Genomic DNA, 24,096 nt, shown 5'->3' with positions numbered 1-24,096 from the left:
TTCCCTACAAGATTCTTAAGTTATATATTAGAAAAGGGATGATCAAAATCTGCTATTCCAGTTGCTTATTTGTCTTTGAAGGCTCAGTAAGGCTTTAGACTTGTACAGGGCAGGTGTTGAATACTTACAAAGGGGACGAGGGTTTTGTTCCTGTTCTAGATACTACTTCAGTTTTGATTATTCAGAAATCTACAGAAGTGGGAGATCACTTCATATCCCTACAAAGACAGAGCTGCTGGTCCACTTAAAGGACATTGCCACTGTATAAACTTGAAAATAATTTTTGAGATATTTATCCTATTGCTGTAAGTGTCAAGAATGTTACAGAGGCCTCAGATTCCTCACAGTTACAGTATCAAAAGCTGAAGGTCTGTAATTCTTATTCCAAAAGCTGATATGTCAAAGTAGTATTCTCAGCTGTCAGGGAATTTCCTGTGTAGATGAGATGTGCCCTGTGAGTTCCAGAGAGGTGTATGTGCAGTGGGTCTGTGTCTGGAAGGGATCCCTGTATCGGTGCAAATCAGTTTTGTTATGAAGGTGTGGACACCACTGATTCTGAATCTCATGTGATTAGCACTGAGTCTCACCATATGCCTGTTGTTATGCAATAACAATTTTAGTATTTCACATTTAAAAACATTCTAGTACCAAGCTGCTTATTTCCAGCTACTTCCACATAACAGGAAAAGTTTCTGCCTCAGCTGAGACATGGATGCACACAGGTATTACACGCCCAAGAAGTTACAGTGTTGGTCTATGACCAGCTGTGTGCTAAGCATTAAGTAGTCTCAATTTCCAGCATCACGTACCTCAGGATTGCAGCATACCAGGTTCTCCTTACTTGGTAATATTTTCCCAGTTTATAGATAAATGCACATTGATCTCAGAGTGAAATCTGTGCTTGGAGACCACGCATGCCAAAGAAAACTCTGTCATGAACGGAGCGCATTGGCTCTGATCATCGTGCATTGTAAAATAGGTCTAGTTGTCAGAAAGTAATTCTTAGTACATTGGTCTCAGTCTCCTTGTCTGAAAAATGTGTTGCTTTTCTTGCAAGGTGCTGGAGGGAGACACTTTTATTTACTGAGGAAGACAGAGAGGAGATGGATCAGTAGCATGCCTGAGGCAGATCTGCTCCTTTTTAAATTATTTTTTTTATCAAATCCCTTCAATGGAGAGCTTGTTTTACTTTGAAAATAGGATACTAGGTTTTTTTCCACTGAAATCTCACCTGGTATGTAAGTCTTGAGGCATGAAGTTTGCTACAGTAAGTAGCTTGTCAGAACTACTTAGAATTTTATCTTTTCCTTCCATCTGTTTGATCACCACCTTTGTCTTTTTGTATCTTAATGTATTAGTTGCAACCTCTGCAGTCACTGAGTTCCTAAATCACATGTAAAGACTGGGAAATGAATTGCCAATTTCCATTTATTCAAATGCAATTCATGCAGCTCTGTATTGTAAAGATATTACAAAGCCGTAACCTGATTTAGCGTTCAGACACAGCACCTCAATATCTAAGCACACGTGCTTGCTCAGTAGGCTTAGATGATGCAAATTTACACAGAGGTCTGAAACTGGTATCTTTAAAATGTTTTCAGTTTTCTGGTCAAGCAGAAAACATGGGGGTTTTTTTCCATTTGGACTACTGCACTGGATGAACGTATTTTCACCATGTTGAGTCTCTTGTTTGCAAGCATTTTAGGTAACTTTGCTTAGCAGCAGTTTCTGTTTCCTATCTCCCAGTATAGAACCACATTAGATGGTTTTTTTTGTATAGAATACAGTCTTTCTTTACTTTTAAGCTGCATGCATGTGATGGGGGAGATCTGCTTAATAGTGGGTTTATTTCCTCACCAAAGCGTGAATGTCTTCCAAGCTTTTGTTTCATTTTTCAAGGTTATTTTTCACAGCTGTTAATAGTGGGAAAAATCCAAGAACTGATAGAGTGTTGTCTTTTGTGAAGATGTTTGAGATTTCAACCTGTTCTACATTTCTACATGTGGAGGATTTGGGGGATTTTATTTATTCATGCACAAATGTCCTTGCCTACTGCAGAGGGTAAAATTCAAACTTTCTGGATTTTAAGGGTCATCTTGCGTTGTGTAAGATAAAGCCAGTCTTCAGCCACCTGCATTATTGGCAAGTGCACAAGACAGACTCACAGGACAGGGTTCAAGGTTGCATTCGAATTTTCAGTGACTGGGGTAAATGAATGCTATTGCCTTTCTTATCAAGGCCTTGTTTATGTTGAAGTTTAAGCAGCTGTCTCAGCACTAAGCAACACATGTGTCTATGCTTGAAGCCTTTAAAGGTGCTATTTAATGCTCTACGTGTTCTTTAACAAGCTGTTTTACAAGGCATCATTCAGTAATGTTTGGGAAGTTGATCGGATCATCAGGATAACTGACGAGACAAAAGGGTGTTTGCAGCTTAGTCATCTCGTGCTGGCCTTGACCCACTTTCATTTCAGATAGTGAGGCAACTCTGTCTCACTTTCAGTTTCTTTTCAAGCAACTGACGGGCAGGAATTAAAACACACAAGCCTTTTGCTGGTGCATTGCTGGCATTGTGTGTAGTGGTCAGATGTAGGTATTGATGGAATTGAAATGTGTATGTGACATTTTGTGTGACTGCTTTTGCAGAGCCAGTTCAAGCTTTTTAGGATATGTTAGAAAGGGGTGAGCTCATCGAGGTCAGTATGAGTCCAGTTAGAAGCCAAGATATGTAGGTGACTTGTCAAGTGTTCTTGTGATAAGTGATGTTGAAGCTGCATCAACTTTGAAAGCTGTGCCAGCAAGGAAAACCCATGTAATTAGTGGTTGACTTAATAGGTTCTTGGCAATATCATACCTATGAATATTAACAGTTTGTGATTGGACATTTGGAAGAGATGCTGGCTTTGAGAAACTTTCTAGAGGAACAGATAAGCATTTTGAGGCTATTGGAGTGATTAGAGTCTTTTATCAAACAGAGCAGACAGCTATGTTGTCAGTGGTAGGGTAGGATATCTATCATCAGCTCCCTTTGGAAGAGTCGTAGATTTTGGTTATGTGTGACGATAGGTTTTTTTGAAGTGTTCTTGGAAAGGCCATCTGTGCTACTAAAGAAAATTATTTAAAAATAAAAATACCGTAAAAGCTAATTTCTATTGTCTTGTCCGTATTTTAAAGCAAATATGTTTTCTACCCACTTCAGCATAACAACATGCATCTGATACCTTATGGGTGCCGATTATGACCCCCCAGAAATTGTTCCTTGGCAGCAGTTCAGTGTGTAAGGCAGAAAACTTCCTTCAGTCAGCACTTGGCTGATGCTAAACTTGCAGAGAAAGATGATGTCTTGATCACTGTTTATGTTACAGTTCAGTCATCTGTTATTAACATCTCTTCCTCGTGTTCCACCAGATTACTTGCTAAACTGCAGGGGGATGTTTGAAAAGTGTTGCTGTTACTGGTTGTTACTGCGTACGGGCGGGGGGAGATTGGCTGCCTGTCTGGAAGTTACGCTACACCAGATGAGCTGTGGTGTTCAAGACTGAAGTTCACATGAGTGTAGGAGAGTTGTGAGCAAATTACGTGCATGGTTTTGCAGTTTGAGAAATTCTTTCTTGATGCCAAACCCAGTAAAAGCAAAGTAGAATATATGGAGGACTTAAATAGTGGTGTCTCTATAGATACTGGATACCGATATATAACAGCGTGAGTTTTGGAAGGCATTGAGAATTAGTGTGAATGAATCTCATTAGTTGAACTAGGCTGCTGTAGAAATGTGTGTGTTTGTATCTGTACACAAACTGTGAGAAATCTTTCATGTACAACTCTCTAAATGGGCTGGTTCAGTCTTAAAAATGAAACTTACAGCTTTAATTTTTCAACACTTTTTAATCGCATCTGTAGCCATGCTAAATTGTAAGGCAAATCTAATTTATACGCTGATCTTAAAGATATTTTCTTTGACTGTGAACCTGCTGTCACGAAATATGGTACAGATTATTGTCACTAGTTTCATCCTCTTTCTTCTTTTTTTACAGGTGGTCTCCCAGATAAGAAGTTTGAGGTAGATAAACGAGCCATGAATCTCGGGGATTTTAATGACATGATGAGGAAGGATCGATCTGGGTTCCGTCCACCTAATTCCAAAGACATGGGAACCACAGATAGCGGGCCTTATTTTGAGAAGGTGAGAGAAATGTCTTGGTGTACATTAATACCAACCTCTGTGTTAGAGGTCCCAGTTTTTACCTTCCTTCTTTGGAAGGGCTAAAAATTCAGTAACCTTGGACAAACTCAGTAATAAAGGGTGTGGGGGCCTTATGTTTGTAGAGTGAATGTGTATATGAAACAGAGGTGTGAGATGGACGTAGACAAACTAAACTATCTGGGGAAAATGAGGCTTTTTATTCTCGAAGAGACAGTTCTTAATATGGAGAGAAAGAAATTCCTTTGTTTTTCTTGGAAGAGTAAACTACTGCTAGCAATGAAATTCATTATAGGTTTCATCACAGTGATTCTTTTGGCTACTGACTACATTCATCTACTGTAAAAAAATTGTTTAGATATAAGCAAACATAAGTAATCACAGTCTTCCGAATTTTTCTCTGCTTTCATGTCTGTCATTTATTGGAAACACCCTTTCTAAATTCTGCAACCCCTTATGCTCTATGTCCGTGTACTGTAAGCTTCTGTATGACATCTGTTTCTCTGTGACATCTGTTGCACGTTATGAGAGCGTTCTTTCATATTCTTGCTGATCTTAAATAGAAGCTTTCACTATTATTATCAAACATTAATTGCTTCATGTTATGAATTGGAGAGTGTCCAATAGATTCAGAACGCTTTAGAGGGTTTTTTTAATGCAGTTTATCACATGTAAAATGGAAAAGAATTTTGGTTTAAAAATTCTGAAGGCGTGTTACTGTCAATGATTTTTTTTAACTCCTCCATTTTGGTATAACAGGCCAAAAAACAGTTTTGTCAACTCCCTCTGGTGGCCTTATTAATACCACTAGCAGAGCTAGTGCATTCCTAACAAATTATGTTCGTAGGTGTGCACTAACGTTAGGAATTTATTCAAGATTTGTTTCTTTCTATAGTGGTAACAGGCACTGTCAGGAACAAACTTTGTGAGAGTTCAAAGTGCATTTTAAAAAAGAAACCTTTAGGAATTTATTGATTTATCTCCTTGGACCAAAATCCTAATTATCAAGTGATCGTTTGAGCCAGAAATTTTGTCCTTGTAATTGCTATTACAAATTAACTTTGCTTCTTCCTAGTCACTCACCGTCCCTCTTTCTCTCCTCTTGCGTTCTGTTGCTTCACTAACCAACTCCTGCTGTTGGCTAACTGCTGCTTCAGCTGACTTTGCCTTTCTCCAATCAAGACGGGTGCCTTGGGGATGAGGCTCCCTGCTCTCCCTTCTCCCCTTCTCCCAGCTACAAGCTGTCTCCCTCTGGTTCCACACTATCCAACGTCGGCCTTGGGGCAATCGGCTCAGGGCTCAGTCCCCAAAACTTCGCTGCTAGACAAGTAAGCAGGCCACCTTATAAGATGCATTGTTATAAGGCTGCAACCTGGGCTTAATCCTGGTTAGTTGGTTGCTTGCATTTATTTTTCTACTAGATAAATTTATATCGTTAATGGAAATTTCAACTGTATCAGGCCACTGAGAATCAATCCACTTTGGTTCCTGTCAAAGTGTATTCTGTCTGGTTTTGTTGGCCTGTTACTACCTGAATCATAGTGCAGCAGCAGATAGATAGATGTGCTTTTCAGAAGTCATGAAGTTAGTGGTAACCATTATATTTTAACTGATGTATTAAAACCCAGTTAGAGGCTGGGTTTTTGCCCCTCCACTCCTGACACTGAGTTTTTCCGGCCCCCACCCAATGACCCTGTACATAGTAACGTGCCTTTGAAAAACTGCAGTTATTTAGCATTGTGCTGGTTCTCCCTTCCCCACAATCCAAGGAAAGAATTGATTTAGCAGCCTTTAAAAACTCTTGAAGTAGCAGGGGTTTTGTTAGGTATGGTAGGGAATGGTGGGGAAGAAATGAAGTGGTTAACTGCAGTCTGCAGTTTGAGAGAATTTCTGGCTATTACATTTAGCATTATGCTAGAAGAAAATGTTGCAGGAATATTAGGAAATGAAAGAGTAGAGCCTAAGTACTGCAACTGGACTAGCTTATGTAGTCACATGCCTAACATGATGCTGTTTCTTTATGTTGTCTTTCTGTTTGTGTGACACAATCAGTGTTGAACATCAGATTAAGTCCAAAATTTGCAGGCATGTTCTTGAATCCAGTGTGCAAGGACTCTGTTGAGCTTTAGGGAGGGCTGAAAGTGTAACTGCAGCTTCAAGTCTCTCAAAAATTTTAATGTGAAGTTGACCCCAGTCAGGTCTTTCCAGAATAAAAACTCCGTGTCTCTTGGGGCTTTTTTTGTATCCTCCTACGTGTTTAGGAAGATATCTTGAGTTGCTTCTGAAAGAGAAGATACATTCAGAAGTGAAACACGGTGCAGGTGAATGAGGCAGTCCATAATGCTGCCAGTATGGAAGCGAGATGAGAGACTTCTGTTTTAGCAAAAGGATGGTGGAGGCTGTACGGTTTTGTGGTAGAAGGGAGGCAAAGTTTATGGCGTCTTGGTACATAAGGGGAGGAAAGGTTTTGGAGAAGACCTGCACAATCTCAGTTTGGAAGCATGATGGTGTTGCCTACAGCAGTGCTGGCACTGAGAGAGAGAACAGGGAACGATATTTGAGGCGTGGAAAAGTGCTGTTTAGAACCCCAGGTGTCTGAGGGTCATAGACATCCCTGATATACAGCAGAAGATGGGAAATTCTGAGGGTCTTGAAGATAAAAGGACCTTTTGAAGTATGAACTTCAGTATTGAGAAGCGACAACATGTGGCTGTTAGTGTAGGAGACTGTACATAACATTTCATGTGGCTTTTGTTGAAAGATGTTACAAATAAAGACAGTCTGCTCAGAGGCTGGAATAGTGAAATGTATTTGCAAATTTTCTTTGGTCTTTTTCGTGCAGTAGGGTTTATTATTAGAGAAGTTGCTTCTAAAACAGTAAATACTTCTCATTTAAAAAAATAATCTCCAACAGCAGGTATTCTTGTGTTAGAAAATAAATCGCTGGGAGAAAAATAAACCTAGACATTTTTTCTCACTCAGAAATTCTCCTGTCCTTCAGTTTAGTGGAAAAAAGGAAAACAAAACCATCCCAATTCAGAATGCTCAAGTTTTCACATCAGAAGGAAATGTTTAAATAAAATCTTATGAGTTCTAATTTCAGTTAGTGAAAGGCCTGCAGAGGAAGTAATACACTTAAGAGTGGTATCTCAGCAACCTACTTAAAAAATGAACCTGTCTTTTCTAAAACGATGGCCCAAAATTCCTATTGACACAGTCTTGCCATACTTTTAAGCCAGCAAAATGTTTTTTGAGCATGTTGGTTGTACGCCAAGTTTCCATTTCCCAACATGTAAAGTGCAAAATATAGAACATTAGCTTTTTCTTGTGCTTTGAAATAAGTGGATAAACATGTCTCTTCAACGTAGAGGAGAAAGAGCCTGCATCTCAAAACCATGGTGCAGCAGTTTTAACCCAGGTAGAATATTACTGATTAGGGCAAACATCTCAGTAATTCCAAGGGTACTCTGTTTAAGTCAGTCCTTGCCTCGTTGTTGATGTGTAGTTGTAATAGCATAGAAGTCCATTATCCTGAAGGATTCTTCTTCTCACTACTGCTTTGATTTTGTAGGGTGGCAATCATGGTTTGTTTGGAAACAGCACAGCACAATCGAGGGGCATGCACACACCAGTGCAGCCACTAAATCCTTCCCCCAATATCCGGGCGCAAGTGCCTCCCCAATTTCTTTCTCCCCAGGTAAGGAATTTATAGTAATTGGTTACTTGTAAAAGTTGAGCTGCAGCTTTCAGAGCACATCGTTGAGGTTACTTATACATCTATCTTAGGCTTGACTTGATGTTAAGAAATAGAAAATTTAGATGAGATCAAAAATTATAATTCATAGTTGAAAGCATTGGAAGGATTGGCCTTGTTTCTTATTCCAAGGCAGTTGACGGTAAATACTCGCTACCAGTATTTTTAAACCTCAGAGTGGATTCAGGAATCCTGTCTTACATAGACTTTGGCAAAGAATTTTAAAAACCGACCAACCAAACAAACAAAAAGTGAAAGCTGTTTTTCGGAAGTGTGACAGGTTGTTTAATTTTTTTCAAGCGGTCTTGTCCTGTGCTTCCTGCCCCCTGCAAGAGAGGCCTAGGCCTGATGAAGGGCTTACACATTGCAGAGCTTTAAGACCTCCGGGTCTCCAAATGCGCAAGTTTGGACTTGGAAGACTTTTGGAGATTCTCTTGAATTCTACTTGTGTAACTCTCAAATAAAGCAGGGAGAAATGGGGGATTCTTCTCCACCTCCTCCTGTCTTTTACTGTAGCTTATTCAGCATACAAAAAGATTAACTCTTCCTGTGAGGCACTGTTTCTTTGCTCCAGTGACTGCCTGAATGCCTTTCTTTTCCCTTGTCAAGCAGTACGTTTTTTAACATGATAACGCAGTACTGTGATTACTGGTTAGCTGCATATGTATCAGCATTTAAATTTAGTGCAGTCTCTAGCAGCTGATTGCTTGGGGGAGGAACCTTTGTGTGTGTGTCTGCATCTGCACATGTAATACTGTATATTGTCAATCAAGTGAGGTATTCACTCTGCTCAAGTCGTAGATTGTGCATGTTTAAATGTGATGTGTTAATAAATCTGTAATGTCTTTCCCAGAACACCACTTAAGATTGGTGTCGTACCTACTCCTTTGTAGATGTGCTTCTAGTTCATGATGCTTTCTCCTCGCAGTGCATTTCTTGAGGATATGTAACTGGTTTCTATGCAGGTTTCGGCCTCCATGCTCAAACAGTTTCCCAACAGTGGCTTGAACCCTGGTCTTTTCAATATGGGCCCCCAGCTTTCTCCACAACAGATTGCCATGCTGAGCCAGCTTCCACAGATTCCCCAGTTTCAATTAGTAAGTAATCTTGTGGGACAGACTGTTGACAAATCATTTGCTGAAAGAGTTTTCTTTTATGTTTGTTCTAATTCTCTTCTGTTCTTCTCATCTTGTGTTATTTTTGTATGAGTATTCCCTTTTCGTTGTACTAGAAAAATGCAGCCCTGTTAGAGTGCAGCAGATAAACTGAACAGGCCTGTGTAATTATTGTGGGTGTTGCAGTGGATTAGTAATGATTCCAAGCAGTGTATGTGTACAGAAAGCAGTTGTTGGTTGTTTTTTTAATGAAGTTTTCTTCAGACTCATAGTAGTGGTAATAAAGCCGGTATGCTGTTGCATGGTGTTAAATTAGAAACAAGTGAAAGATACAGTATTCCTGTAGTGCATTATCTGTCATTTTATTTGAGCGTGTGGAATGAGAAGCAGCTTAACCTAAGTTCTGAGTAAAACATCTGCTAGTGATCAGCTCCCGGCAATTCTGTTTCACCTGATGAGTGCTGTATTTTCACGCTTCCCACCCTGACTTGTCTTGTAGGCGTGTCAGCTCCTCCTGCAGCAGCAGCAGCAGCAGCAGCAGCTATTACAGAGCCAGAGGAAGTTATCTCAAGCTGTGCGACAACAGCAGGAGCAACAGGTGTGGCCCCGTTTCTGTTGGTTGAATAAAGTGTAAATTGTGCTGGGAAGATGCAGTCTGCAGCAAAGATGGCTCTGGCTTTAGCAATGTCATCTGCTCTCTTCAGATTGCACTTTGGAGAGAGCGAGGCTCCTTTGGATCTCTTCCAAGTCTCTGCTGCTTCATGTTTACTGGAATTCTGTGTTACAGTATAGGATGTATCATCTGCCTTTTTTCCTTCCGTTTGCAGATTGCTCGTATGGTGAGTGCCCTCCAGCAGCAACAGCAGAGGCAGCCTGGCATGAAACATTCACCATCCCACCCTGTTGGGCCTAAGCCGCATCTAGACAGCATGGTACCCAATCCTTTGAATGTGGGTCTCTCAGATTTACAGACCAAAGGGCAAATACCTGCATACGGTTCAGGTAAGTGTTCTGTGGAAAGAAATTTGGTGCTGCACTGCCTGTAGTTGCCGTATTAGCATGGTAGTTGTATTACCGTATTAGCCAATTACCTCTGTGTCCAGAAATGAATAATTAATGTATAGGCATTAGAGCAAAGGTTACAACAAGTGTCAACTCTTGATCAGGTTGCGTTATCTTTCATTACGCAGGAAGAAAACGAACCTAATAACAAAATCTGTTCTTACAAGCTTATTTGAAAGGTGCTTGTTGAACATTTTGTTTACTACTGTGGTGGGTTTTTTTTAACCTTTCTTATGATCACAGTGACTCCCTGTTTGAAGATACCTAAACCAAAAAGAGTGAATGACAATAGAGTTTTGTTTGTTGTTTCACAGGCTTTGGCTCAAGTGGCATGGATTATGGCATGGTGGGATGGAAAGAGGCTGGAACAGAATCCCGCTTTAAGCAATGGACTATGATGGAAGGGCTGCCCTCTGTGGCTTCACAAGATGCCAATATCCACAAAAATGGTGAGAAGGGAATGTCTTACTTTGGGAATGCCCTTGCAGTATCGTCTTGCCAGAGATAACGTAGCTCAGATGAAACTGTGCTTCAAATTAGTGAATGTCTTACCTCACCAGTATGCAACTTGAATATTTTTTGCTTTAGCATGCCATACTTAAGAAGATCCCAACCCTTCCGGAGTGTAAATTTTTATATTTTTTTTTATGCTTCAGGTGCAATAGTGCCCCCTGGAAAGGCTCGTGGAGGATCGCCCTACAACCAGTTTGACATAATTCAGGGTGATCCCCTAGGTGGCCATGCAGGCCCTGCTGGTGATAGTTGGTTACCTGCCAAATCTCCACCAACAAACAAGATCGGAAGCAAATCCAGCAACGCCAGCTGGCCTCCAGGTATTACATAAGTGCAGGGGTTATGTCCTAGCTTTAGAGTAGATGTGCTGGGACCTTCCCTCGTCATATTTTTTAAATAACCACTGCAAGGAAAATATCTGCTTGGCCTGTTGTGTTTTTTTTTAATTTCTTCCATGTTAAATTAGAACCTAAAAAAAAAATCTTATGTTTCCATGATAAATGTGACTTAGAGGTAAAAATTGCTGGACTAAATATGATCTAGCTGCTGAATTGCTTGAATAGTATTTGGCATTTGTTAGGTGAGCTCTTATCTCCTGTAATTTTATGATTTTACGCTGGCAGAAATTTACATGAGAACACTTGTTCCTAGAATGCACCATACCAGCTCCCTCCTCTTGTATTGATTCCTTATTTGCATTGTGTTAGGCTTGACACAGGGTATAAAAATTCTGATTGGTAGCGTGGAATCTGAAAGCAAAAGATGGGAAAGCTTGCTTTTCATAATGGTGGGAACAGAATTTTCTTGGTTTGACCATTTTGTATTTTATGTAGTGTGAACTTTCCTCCTGCCAATTATTTACAAATATGATCCATTGCGGACCATAGGGCTTCTTTTGCCAGCGGTATTGGTACAATATGCATAGAATGTGTGTGCTGTGCTCTTGTGGTTCACCTTTGCTTATATCTCATAAAGGACAAAAAGTGTTGCCATGTTTCAGCACGGCTCAGCAATCTTATGTCTTGAGTACAAGTTTCTTGCTTTTTGGGTTACAGGCAGTAGCACATTCTTGAAGTTTCAATGGCCGAATTGTACCTTTCTGCTAGAAAACTGAAGTATCTAGGAATAATACTTAACATTTTTGAACACACACTTAATTTTATACATAAAACATTCATTAAACACAGTGGCATCCTTGAAGTTGCATGGATTAATGGCCAGTGCTGTTCTGCAAATAGCAGATGCTGTGTTTTTTCTCTGCCTGGAAGACTTAGAGAAGGATTACTACCTGCAGATCTTCTGCTGTGTGTCTCCTCAAGCACTAAAAGGAAAAGTACAGGTACATCTCTTGGGTAAACAAGTAGCACACGTACATCAGAAAGCCTAGGAATCTGTACAACTGCAGGAAACCTACAAAAAGTAGTTAAAGCTTTTTATGTGGGAACTCCTCAGTGCCTAACTCTGACAAGAAAATGATTTCTGATGAGAAAACAGGGTTAAAGACTTAGTTGTCTCAAGAACATCTGCACACCTACAGTATTTCATACCACTGCCTGCTCTCTGTAGAGGCGTATTTGTGTTGCATTTCTGTCAGCCCAGATGTTAAGTACTGAGCTTTTTGACCTGGAGGTACTGTTCGTAAGGCCAGAAACACCCAAGATTTAACTTTTTTCAGGACGTCTCTCTCAGAAACTCATTGTTGCTGAACTTTTTTAGTCACTGGTTTACCTGCATAATACTGAGAAACACAGCACTGCTTGGAATGTTAGGAGGGGGATGTGAGGTTCAGCTTTGTCGTGTTTCCCGATTTTGGAGCAGTCACTAGCTCCGGCAAGACTCTTGGTACCAGAAGGCTGTTATGGGAGTGAGATGCTGAATAACTACTCTTTGCCTCCTATTGAAATCATAGAGCTTCCTTAGTGATACCTGTAGTCGCACTGTCAGCGATAAGTAAAATTTTTGCTGTTGCTCATCCCTATGAGAGGACAGCTGGAGTTCACAGATCATGAATGGGAACTGTCAGGGGATCACCAGTACCATCCCTAATTTCTTGTGTTAAATGAGTCGCGTGTGACACTGATCAGAGACATCATGAACTGACCGTGGAGTTTGGCATGTGGCTTTCATGCAGTTACTGCTGTGTTGTCAGCCTTCTCTTACAATGTCTGTAGACTACTGGGATGAGTGTTACCATCCTGTACCCATCAGCCACTGAAGCTGTCTCATAACCTGTCTAGCTTATTGAGTTCCTCAAGAAGGAAAACTTACCTGAAATCATGATCTACCTTATCATCGCCCCTGATGAAGAATAAAGACCCACAATGATTTTACACTGTTAGATCCTTTTTCTCTGAAAGCTTGTAGATGAGGCCCACTGTCAGTTGCTGACACGAAAATAGGATTTTTCTTTCCTAGCATTGGAAAGTAAGTTGTTAACAACAATGAATTTACAAGGGAAAACCTCTTGAAATAGGCACATTTTTCCTTTGAATGAATACAGTGGTCACTCAGCATTCACCCTGACTACACCTTTCGCGTTTTCCTCCTAAATGCCATCTGCTGCAGAAATTCTGCCATTCAAGAGAGCAGTATTGTTCAGCACAAAGATAAATGAAGTGGTGCCCAATCAAACTGATATCACTGCTGGAGGTGAGAGCAAGTTTTGCTGCATTGGTGAGAACTATATCTTTTGGTTATGTCACATGGACTTGCATCCCTACGTAATACTAGACTGTAATTTTCCCATTCAAGAGCAGTTCAGTCGTGTACTCCAGGCAAACTGGGCTGGATGTGTCCGTCATGGTTTTCTTATATATTGTGTGTTTCAACTTTTTGGGAAGACCTTTCAAATATCAATGAACAAACGAACTTCATGGTTTCTTTATCTAATGAAAGAGCATGTCTGTAGGGAGAGTTGGTGAATGTGCATGAGAATAACCATCAGTCCCAAAGGATTGTTTGGAAATTTGTCAGTACGCTTCAGGTTAAAGGAAAACTGTTCTCTAAACTGGGATTATATTGATGAGCTAATGTGTTTGTATACAGTATTCCTGATCTGTCTATTCTTTTTTGAATATTCCTTAAGTTTTTTATGAGAGCTTACTATGCACTTAATTTTCACTCTCACCAATTCTCAGAAATATTTACGAAAGCAAGACTTGGACATCCTTTTTTTTTCCCACAAACAAATACTGTTTTCCAAGTCCTAACCTGTGTTCATGGATTCTTTTTTCTCAGAGAAGATCTTTTGAGTAGACCCAAGAGCTGCATTACTTGTTCTTAAGCGTAAGGTTCTGTTTGGCAGAGGATGGCAGCGTTTTGGTAATATCTGAGCAGATGCCTTCCTTGATGCAGTACTGATTGCTCACGCTGTTAGACATGTTGGTACATGGTATCCTAGGTTATTTTGTTGTGTTACTAAAAATTGAGAGATGTGGCTGAGGTTTGCAAAATCATGAAGGCAGCGAACAAGACAAATGCAGAATTGTAATGCAGTGAATCCTGCAACGCTAGAACCACAGTGTAAATGCTGAGATTAACAGGATATAAATTCTAAATAGGTGAGAGCGTTTGGTTTTTTTTCTCCGTTGGGAGTGATAAACTTCTGGAGTGTGTTGCTTTTAGAGCTTCTGGAGACAGATGGTAGTAGCCAGTTGAAGCAGCTATTATGATAAACACAGAGAAAACCAGTTTCACAAGCAGATGGTAGCAGATGGAGGGACTATGGATGCTGGGAGAGTGTGAGGGCAGTAGCCTACAGATAGTGGCCAAGTTTGTATTCTGCCCCTAAACGTTGTCTCTTACCACTGTTAGCAGAATACTAGACTAGATGGATAACTGTCCTGACCCAGTGGGGCATTTCTTATGTCTTCTTTGAGATGCATTATCATAATCTAATACTGCCCTTGCTGTGCCAATTGTTTGAAGCAGTAGTATCACATTTTCTTCTCTATTTGTCTGTAAAAGTCATAACAAAGGTGACTGAAGTGAACCCTTCCATGCCAGGTTTACTCTACATAGTTTCATTCCAGATACCCCACTTCTAGTCATGGATTTTTAATTATACTTAAATATTCTGTCATTAATTATTTCAAAACTTGAGGTTGGGAATAAAAGTATCGTTCCATATCCTGGACTTGTGTCCCCAAGGGATGGATCTGCCACCTTGGCATTCTTTTCACACTTACCCAAATTGTCGCATAGTATCTGAAGCTTCTTTACTTGGCTTTGTGTTTGGCAGTTTTACTTTCGTATCACTGCTTCCAAAATTGACCACAGCACTTTGTTCATTGAACATCTACTCAGAAAAGCAACCAAGTTACTCATCTTTCTTAGAGTTACTGCAGTTCTTGTGTCTTCATACTTTATGTAACTCATCCTCCTGTCTTGCAATATCTGACGTGCCCAGAGCTACAGTTAAAAGGAAACTAAAGCATGATGAGTATATTCCATCTCACTCTGAAGCATGAGGAACCTCAATATATCAATGAGTGTATATGTTGCTTTTACCACAAGGCAACTCACCTTAGCATTACCTCAGTATCAATTAGGTAATGTCTAAAGTGTGTGTGTACCTACATTGTGAAGTGTTTAATGTTGTGTTTACAAACTCTTAAGGTAGGTAGCCTTTCCTTGAGAAAGGCTTCTGCACACACACAAAGTATGCGTGCGAACTCTAATCTTGTAACATACAATCTAATCTTATATATCTGTAAAAATACGGAGTGTATTAGGGAAAGGTAAAACTATTGAAGCTTTATCTGAGGGTAGTAAAACAGGAATAGTCAAAGGAGTGCCGTGTGCGCTTGCACTACTTTTTTTTGTAGTGTAGACTTGTATTCAGACACTAGAGAGAGTGCCATGGGAGGAGATGTGAAACAGATTTTAATGCAGAAAAGTCTGATTATTTTTTTTTGAGGAACAGTGTAGAAGACAATTATTCACCCTCCTAAAATATCTTCAATGATTGCTTCCAGTAAATCACATTTTGCTGTTTGCTTCTAATTCCTTTTTCCTCCTATCCCAGAGTTCCAACCAGGAGTGCCATGGAAAGGTATACAAAACATTGACCCTGAATCTGACCCCTATGTGACCCCTGGAAGTGTGCTGGGGGGGACAGCCACATCTCCCATTGTAGATACTGACCACCAACTTCTGCGGGACAACACCACAGGTAAAACAGTGAACAACTGGTATGTGATTATTTCAGTCATTCTGATATTCAAGAATATTCTGACATTCCTGCCATAACAGGGGAATGGTCTCTTGCATTTGACTAAGGAGGAAGCGTCTGTGCCTTTGCGCCGTGGCTCTGTGTCATGTCAAAGCTTGACATTGGTACACATTGTGGCTCTTATGATTAACAGTGTAACAGAAACTCTCTGAAAGTGGCCTACTCTTTCTCCTTTTCCCTTTGGTAGGGTCTAATTCTTCCCTCAACACCTCGCTGCCTTCACCTGGTGCCTGGCCCTACAGTGCCTCTGACAATTCCTTCACCAACGTTCATAGCACTTCAGGTATGTGGACTCCAAAACTAGTTCCTTATTCTTGTTCCACTTTGACTACTTAGTCTAAGTAATTTCTGAGGGACTTGGAATTAGAGTGGCTGATCAGGCAGTTTTCTTCCTGATCAGTTGCGGGACTGTCATAATTTTTTTAACTCACCTGCTTCTGTATGTACAAGTTAAGGAATTAGAGCAATAAGGTGAGTGATTTTATTAATTTTAACTTGAGAGTATTGGAATGCTGTGAAGGGAACATTTTCGCCTCGTCTTTTATAGCACGCACCATTCGCTGAAACCTGAAGAGGGAGGGAGGGCTTTTAGTCCCCTGACTTTTTCATGGTTGACCTGTAAATAATAATTTGAATATCTGCCTCAGATCTTTGGCAAGAAAGTCTCCAAAGCTTTCTCGTGAAAAAATTCCTGCGCACAGTTCTGAGTGGATTGCTGGAAATACTTGCGGTGGACAAACCATTTGTATTTTGAATTTCTTACAAATGCCAGTTTTCTCTTGAAACATCATTGTCTTGACAACTACTTAAAAACTGAAGAATTGCATGTGATTAGCAGAAGCAATGAACAGAGCTGAGAGTTGTATCTGGTCTAAACTTTGTTTTTAGCATAATTCTGAATAAACACCACGTTCATATATTGCGTCAGCAAATTCACAAGTGTGCTGAAAATCCTATTTAGCCCTTGGTAGAAAAAGTGTTTCTGCTGCCAGTTTCTGGGGTGACTTTAGCTTGAAGCAGTATCTGTGTATGCAGCATTCCAGTGACATAAAAGATTTTCATAGCCTGGGGAAAGAAGTGGTATGTATCAGCTTCTTAGCCCTGCTTAATTTGTCTAGCATGTAAGAAAGACCCAGGAGATAAAAAGTTATTGAAATCATAGTTGAATCGAGGAAAATAGACCCCTGCCTGGCACACGTACCATCTTCTCCTCATCTTGTTAAACTACACACCACTGTTTTGCGGCCAGAAAGCAGGTCATCTGAGTTAGGGATTTAGAATTTCACATAACTAGTGTGAATCTTTATGTATCTCAGCAAAACAAATAGATTCTAGTGAAAACTGGTTTTTAAGCAATCTTGTATACTACTGTAGTTTAGTGCTTGAAACCTACTTGCTATTGACAGCTACTGTGTCATGGAAATAGAGTGACCCAACTCTAAAGTGAAGCACACTTTCACTTGCTGAAGGCTTTATGGTCTTGATTCTCAAGTGTGTTACTTTCTGAGAGCTTAGCATGTTGTAAACCTGGATGTTTACCCTTTGTTTCAGATAAGTAATTCACTACCTTGTGATTGTGAATATAGCTTAATACATGTATTTGCACGCATGCACAGATGAGTTCTGATAAAGATAATTCATGACATGAGTGCCTTCTTCCCCCAGACTGACATCTGTGTTCTCTGGTTCTCATTACAGAACAAGGGAGAAATAAATTACATCAGCAGTTTTGACTTTTGGTTTATTTTTTTGCTGAGCTATAAATGTTCCTTGGTGTCAGAAGATACGGGTGAATTTGCAGTCGGCATTCTTAAGGAAGACTAGTTTAGGAAGAGCTCCAAAATATTCATGACCGATAATGGTGTTTTGGGGAGTGTTTGTTCTCTTTTATTGAACTTTTATGTAAAGGGTTCTTAAAATGTGATAGGGATATCCACTGCTGGACTTGGCTTCTAATAGGCATTTTATAGTGCTTTCTAGTAAAAAAATGAATATGCACTTTCAAGATTGTTTAAAAGTCCAGCTGTTACACAGCTAAATGGCTTCCTTTTTGTGTTACTATTTTGTCAATTCTGTATGAAATTTGTGATTCGTGAGAAAGCTTTGATCTTGTAGGAGGACATCTTTAGGAGGTAACATTAGCTTAGTAGACCGAGAGTGGTAAATACTCATTTCAGTTCTCTGCAAGTTTTTGGCCTGAAGAAGATTCATTTCATTAAAGGTCAGTAGTGCCCAAACTTGTAAGAAATTCTCAGGTTCTTAAATGAAATGTAATGTGGGCATAAAAGTTGCTGCTTACATTACTAGTCATTAAATATACTCTGACTGTTTATCATAAATGATCTAAGGATATTTTTTTTGTCAACACACAGAAAACGAGCAAAGGTTAAATTACATGTAGCATGGCTTTTTTTGGTATGGTAAATTAATTGTTGTATGGTTCTGTGCTTTGTACTTGTCCCCAGTGTAAATGCAGTCAGTGGGTTTACAATGATAGCACAGTTAAAGGGTAGTCGAATCTCGCATGTTTCCCTAATACATACGCTTTATTTCATCTTCTAGCAAAATTCAGTGATTACAAATCAACATGGTCCCCAGATCCCATAGGACACAATCCCACTCATCTCTCCAACAAGATGTGGAAAAACCATATTTCCTCAAGGAACACTACAGGGCTGCCCCGCCCACCTCCTGGCCTGACCAATCCCAAACCATCATCTCCATGGAACAGCACAGCACCCCGATCGGTCAGGGGCTGGGGGGCACAGGACTCAAGGCTTGCCTCTGGTGAGAAGAATCAACTGATAGCACCATTGATCAGACCTCAGGAGTGTACGTTTTGCAGCACTAATGGTTTGGAGGAAAGACAGTTGCAATTGTCTGGTAAAAGGGGAAAACAACAAAAAAAAATTCCTTGTTGAAATGGAAACTTGCCATCAGTAATTGGGAGCTGAGTGGTTGGCTGGGGCTGGGGGTGGAATCCTGTGTCCTGCTGCAGGGAGCGAGTGAAGAGCACTGAGAACTGCCAGGGGAGTGTGGCTACTTCGGGGGGCCTTTCAAGACTACGTGCTTTCTGTGAGTGGGAAGCTCTTTGAAAGGAAGCTCTAGTAAAAAGTGAATCTTGATATGATTCGTGAGGAATTGCGTGATTTTGTTCTCAGGACATCAGGTGAGGCTTTCATGTGTTAGCAGGGCTGTTAATGCTGAGTTTTTCTGAGACTGAAAGACCTAACTGTAAAGAGAAATAGTTTCCTTTATATCAGTTCTGTCTTGATTACTCTGTCTTCTAATTTGCAGCATCTACTTGGAGTGATGGTGGTTCAGTTCGTCCTAGCTACTGGCTGGTTCTTCACAATCTCACTCCGCAGGTATTTTCTGTTGTTGTCTCTGCACACTTGTTTAGTTTATCAAGATACAAATTTGTGGATTCTTCAGTTGTTTCTCTTTGAATAAAATCTGACAATGTCAGTTTTGTCAGCATTCATAAGATTTTTTTCTCTACTAAACAGAGCTGCAGTCTGATGGGGTTTTTATATTGTAAATCTCTTTATATTGTAATCTCTTCCTCTGAGTTTTTGCTACATGACCATCATAACCATCATGAAAATGACTGTAACAGAGAGGTGTTTCTTAGAAATGAGGACAAGTTGCATGACTATAATGTGCAATAGTTTATAGTTGTTGGAGGCCGTTTTCTGGGATGTTGTCAATAAGAAAGCTGGTGTAACTGCCAGTTTTCACTTCGGTGTTTCCATAGTGAAACCACAGAGTGTTTCCAGCACTCCTGCCAAAAACAGTCTAGCTAGGTTATTCCTGCAAGTATTCTCAGAGCTTGCTTCCATTCCAAATGAATTCTGTGGAGATCCTGGTTTCAGCAATCCCAATGAGTCTGTACTCAAGGCTTAGGAAAAGCCTGTATGATTATCAGCAGCGCCCTGAGGTCTAGACAGAGAGTCCCCTGTTCCGCGAGATAATTTACAATGCTTCTGCTACAATCTAAGAAAACATTAATGTGAAAAAAACCCCCAGGTCTCTCAGATCACCCAAAATGGCAAACTGTGCTCCTTTCATAGAAAAAACTGTTTTCCTTGATGTCAAGGAAACAGGAGTGGTGTGACGAAGAGGCACAGTTCGAAGTCGCCCTTGTACAAGGTAGTTTAATACTGCTTCAGGATTTGTTTAATGAAAGAAGAATATATTTTAGAGACATTTAATAGAAGAGAAAAAAGCAAATTATAGTTGTCTGCTCCGTAACAAATCCTCGACTCACGTGGATCGATACACTAGAGAGAAGGAAGCATAAAGGTTAAGGTGGATTCAGGGACAATATCTTCATTTTAAGCTGCTTTTTAGTTGTAGTAGTTCAAAAGTGACTATATTTGACCATATTTGCGCCCACACACAACTTCATTTTCCCTCATTTGAGGTTATACTATATAATAGAGGGGAGAGGGAGAAGGAATAGAGTAGCACTTCCTTAAGTATCTGCACATATGGATTCCATTCGTGTGTGCGTGTTCCTGTGGCGTACCAGGAATGGAATCTGTCTGTACAGAACACCTTGGAGAGCAGCAGTTACTGGAGGTAAGTAACAACCTGTTACTGCTGCAGAAGGAATGTAAGCAACAACTGCCGTGAAAACGTTAAGTTCAGGAGGAATGAACATTGCTGGGTTTGGCAGGAGGATCACTGACTGCTTCTGTGACTTACTGTTCCGTAAACCACAAAGACAAAAAAGCACCAAAATAAATTTGAAAAAAACCTTGATTGTAGAAGTGATGTTTCCAGTTTTGCAAAGAACTTTCAAGTACTGATTAATCCGATTTCCAAATCAGAGTGCTGGAGACTGAGACGTTCTGTGTCCTTTGGTGCAAATCCTGATTGCTAAGGATAGTGACAATGTAAGAAATTGAGTGAGATGAGGAAAGCTGGGCTCAAGCTACAAGTGAGTGGGGAAAAATAAGTCAAGTTATTGCATAAAGCAAAGTGTGAGAAATCAAGGAATACTGATTCTGCTGGGAAACTAAATTCTGTCACTGTTGTTTATTTCCCACTCCTTTCACCTCTTTTTCTTTCTGAGAGCAGATAATTTTTTAATTACCGAGACAAAGTGAGAATTGAAGTACGCGTGGAGAAATAGTTACAAATACCTGATCTGTTCTGGCTGTTCTTCCTCAGATTGATGGGTCAACCTTGAGGACGATCTGCATGCAGCACGGCCCACTGCTGACATTCCATCTGAACCTGACCCAGGGCACGGCCCTTATCCGATACAACACCAAACAGGAGGCGGCCAAGGCCCAGACTGCACTGCACATGTAAGCGATCCTCCTGCCCGTTCTTTGTTACTCCATTAGTCGTGAACGCAAAACATCTGTCCGGTGCCACGCTTTGTAAACTCGTTTCAAGTATCGTGCTTCAAAGGGAATCTTTCATTCATGCGGCAGAGGAAGAAGAGAAACAAAGATGTCTCTAGTGTGTGTTATTTCAGTTGCTGGCACAAACTGGCACATAGGGAACTAGGAAGGTGCAAATAAGACCAGTATGCACCTTACTGCACAATTTTTAGCTGTATTATAAAACTGTATTATAAATTGTTTCAGATTTAAATCATTCTTACATGCACAACCCAAATGCATAGGATTCTGCTATACTTTTGAGATGCACCTGCAGATCTTAGATTTCCATTCTTCAACTTTTAGAAACCAATTGTGGCTCTAGAGTGTTCTGAAAGTGTGAGAAATTTTGAGACAAAAATTGTGGGAGTGGGTCCATGTAAGCCCTTAAACTGAGTGAAAACTTTTGAACAAGGTTCAACAAAGCCAAGTGCTGGGTCCTCCCTGTGCAACGCTACAGGCTGGAGAGCTCTCTGTCAGAAAAGGGCTGGGGGTGCTGGTGGACAGTCAGCTGAGCATGAGCCACCAGCAGCGTGCCCAGGTGGCCAAGAAGGCCAACAGCATCCTGGCTAGTATTTGAAATAGCACAGCCGGCAGGACCAGGGAAGGGGTCATCCCCATGTACTTGGCACTGGTAAGGCCGCACCTCAAACCCTGTGTTAGTTTTGGACCCCTCATTTACAAGAAAGACATTGAGGTGCTGGAGCATGTCCAAAGAAGGGCAACGAAGCTGGTGAGGGGTCTGGAGAACAAGTCTTACCAGAAGCGGCTGAGGGAACTGCAGTTGTTTAGTCTGGAGAAAAGGAGGCCGAGGAGAGACCTTATCTCTCTCTGCAGCTACTTGAAAGGAGTTTGTAGTAAGGTGGAGAATTCTCTCTTCTCCCAAGTTACAAGTGATAGGACGAGAGATGGCGCCCAGCTGTGCCAGGGGAGGTATTTAAAAGATGTGTAGCTGAGGTATGAAGTGACATAGTTTAGTGATGGACCTGTCAGTTGGACTCGGGGATCTTAAAGGTCTTTTCCAACCTAATTGATTCTGTGAAGTACACTAAGCTTGTCAGGAATTTCATAGGCTTTTAACCTGTTCTGCTGCTGTTTTATTTGAAAGGTGGCATATGTGCATTTACCCCTTTAGCTACACTGTATAGGCAGCTTTATTACTCTTGGTGTTCATGTTCAGGACCTTAGTTTAAATTTGAAAAGGTTTTGTTGCAGGTGTTAACAGCTGAATGTTGAGGGGTGAGGGTTGTTGGTTGGTTTGGGGTGGGTTTTTTCCTATGCTTTGAGTTAGTTTCCCTGTCAGGAACCGATACAAGTTTTCTGGGCTTGCTCCATTGTGGTAAGCTGGTCTGCTTTGATTTGGGCACTTAGACGTGCCCTTTCCTTGCTTTCTGAACGCCTTGCCGTTCTGGCTCCAATTATTATTTTTCCTGCATTTATTATTTTTCTTCTTTCATATCTTGTCTTCTAGGTGTGTGTTGGGAAACACTACCATCCTGGCTGAGTTTGCCACAGATGAAGAGGTTAGTCGCTTTCTGGCACAAGCTCAGCCCCCTACACCTGCAGCAACCCCCAGTGCACCCACGGCAGGCTGGCAGTCCCTGGAGACAGGACAGAACCAGACAGATCCAGTTGGACCTGCGTTGAATCTCTTTGGTGGGTCAACAGGGCTTGGGCAGTGGAGCAGTGGTGGCGGCGGCGGCAGCAGTGGGGGTGATCTCACTGGCGCTTCGTTGTGGGGGCCCCCAAATTATTCTTCAAGCTTGTGGGGGGTCCCAAGCGTAGAGGATCCACACAGAATGGGCAGCCCTGCTCCCTTACTACCTGGAGACCTTCTAGGAGGAGGGTCGGATTCAATCTGAACTTAGAACTTTCAACTCTGACCTCGTGACCTTTTTTGGAACAGCAGCAGCACTAACTTGACCTTCTCGTTTTTTTCAACTTGCAATAAATACATTTATAAAAGGAAAAAAGAAAACAGAGAGAGAAAAAAAGGTGGGTCATTGACAGACTGTCTGAGCACATAGTTGCCTCCCTTATATAACTTCAGTTTTTTCGTTTGGAATATGAATCCAAAAAGAGAACATATCACTCTTGAAATACTTGAATCATGAACGCCAACTTAGAAAGACAATGTGAAGCAAGTACACATACCATTTAAATTTAAACACAAAAAATTAAAAAAATTAGTTTCTAGTTTTTCACTTTTTCATGTTATACGGAAGTTGTTGCTAAGAAACATATATACTGAAAAAATAGCTTTTTAACTTTGTTTGCACTGGGTGTGTTTCCGTCCTTAGGTCTACCATGTTGGGATGGGTAGGGGCGGGGTTCAAAAGACAAAGGGGGGGTGGGGAGGGGAAGACTTGACGGAGCCTCACTTTAAAAAAACAAAAAAAATTAAAAAAAAATTTAAAACAAAAACCCACAAAAAAAAACAAAACTGAAAAAAATACAAAACAAAACAAAAAAACCAACACTTTGTGATTGGCTGGTTGATAAGTACCAGTGTGTTCTGGCACATGTAACTGCCCACGTGTGCTTGTTTCTGTGTGAGTGTGTGTGCACATGTTCGTGTGTGTGCATTTTTTTCTCTCTATATAATCTTGAAAAGCTGCATTGCTGATGGTCTACAGGCTGGCTGGCCATCTGCGTGTCTTGATTCTGGAAACAAGACAGACGTGGTGGAGTCCCTGTGGCTAAAGCAGAATCCAGTTGGGCTGGATTAAAATTTGTCAGTAGGTTTTTTTTAAATTCCTTTTAGCAGGGTGCTATCTCAAGTCTGCAAATCACATTGAATGGGTAGTTGCTTCCTAGCCCTTG

The 24,096-nt window shown here is 40.7% G+C and overlaps 1 protein-coding gene across 3 annotated transcripts in view; it reads left to right on the top strand.

Moving 5' to 3' along the window:
- The window catches only part of TNRC6B (trinucleotide repeat containing 6B), a 46,046-nt gene extending 22,384 nt beyond the window's left edge, over nucleotides 1–23,662 (top strand). The window contains exons 9-22 of one of the 3 annotated variants that reach the window (XM_009878537.1): nucleotides 4,034–4,182; nucleotides 5,358–5,528; nucleotides 7,772–7,897; nucleotides 8,920–9,051; nucleotides 9,569–9,667; nucleotides 9,897–10,071; nucleotides 10,446–10,580; nucleotides 10,788–10,964; nucleotides 15,671–15,817; nucleotides 16,065–16,160; nucleotides 18,440–18,664; nucleotides 19,175–19,245; nucleotides 21,056–21,195; nucleotides 22,745–23,662. In XM_009878537.1, the coding sequence (XP_009876839.1) occupies nucleotides 4,034–4,182; nucleotides 5,358–5,528; nucleotides 7,772–7,897; nucleotides 8,920–9,051; nucleotides 9,569–9,667; nucleotides 9,897–10,071; nucleotides 10,446–10,580; nucleotides 10,788–10,964; nucleotides 15,671–15,817; nucleotides 16,065–16,160; nucleotides 18,440–18,664; nucleotides 19,175–19,245; nucleotides 21,056–21,195; nucleotides 22,745–23,135 (2,234 nt within the window). In that variant the 3' untranslated portion in view covers nucleotides 23,136–23,662. Of the gene's footprint in view, nucleotides 1–4,033; nucleotides 4,183–5,357; nucleotides 5,529–7,771; nucleotides 7,898–8,919; nucleotides 9,052–9,568; nucleotides 9,668–9,896; nucleotides 10,072–10,445; nucleotides 10,581–10,787; nucleotides 10,965–15,670; nucleotides 15,818–16,064; nucleotides 16,161–18,439; nucleotides 18,761–19,174; nucleotides 19,246–21,055; nucleotides 21,196–22,744 lie in introns of all 3 variants that reach the window. The other 2 variants (XM_009878539.1, XM_009878538.1) reach the window with 2 other exon arrangements.
- Nucleotides 23,663–24,096: the final 434 nt, after the last annotated feature.

The sequence above is a fragment of the Apaloderma vittatum genome, unplaced genomic scaffold (genome assembly GCF_000703405.1).
Source record: "Apaloderma vittatum isolate BGI_N311 unplaced genomic scaffold, ASM70340v1 scaffold16111, whole genome shotgun sequence".
Classification (NCBI taxonomy): Eukaryota; Metazoa; Chordata; class Aves; order Trogoniformes; family Trogonidae; genus Apaloderma; species Apaloderma vittatum.
This window is presented reverse-complemented; position numbering and strand designations above follow the sequence as displayed.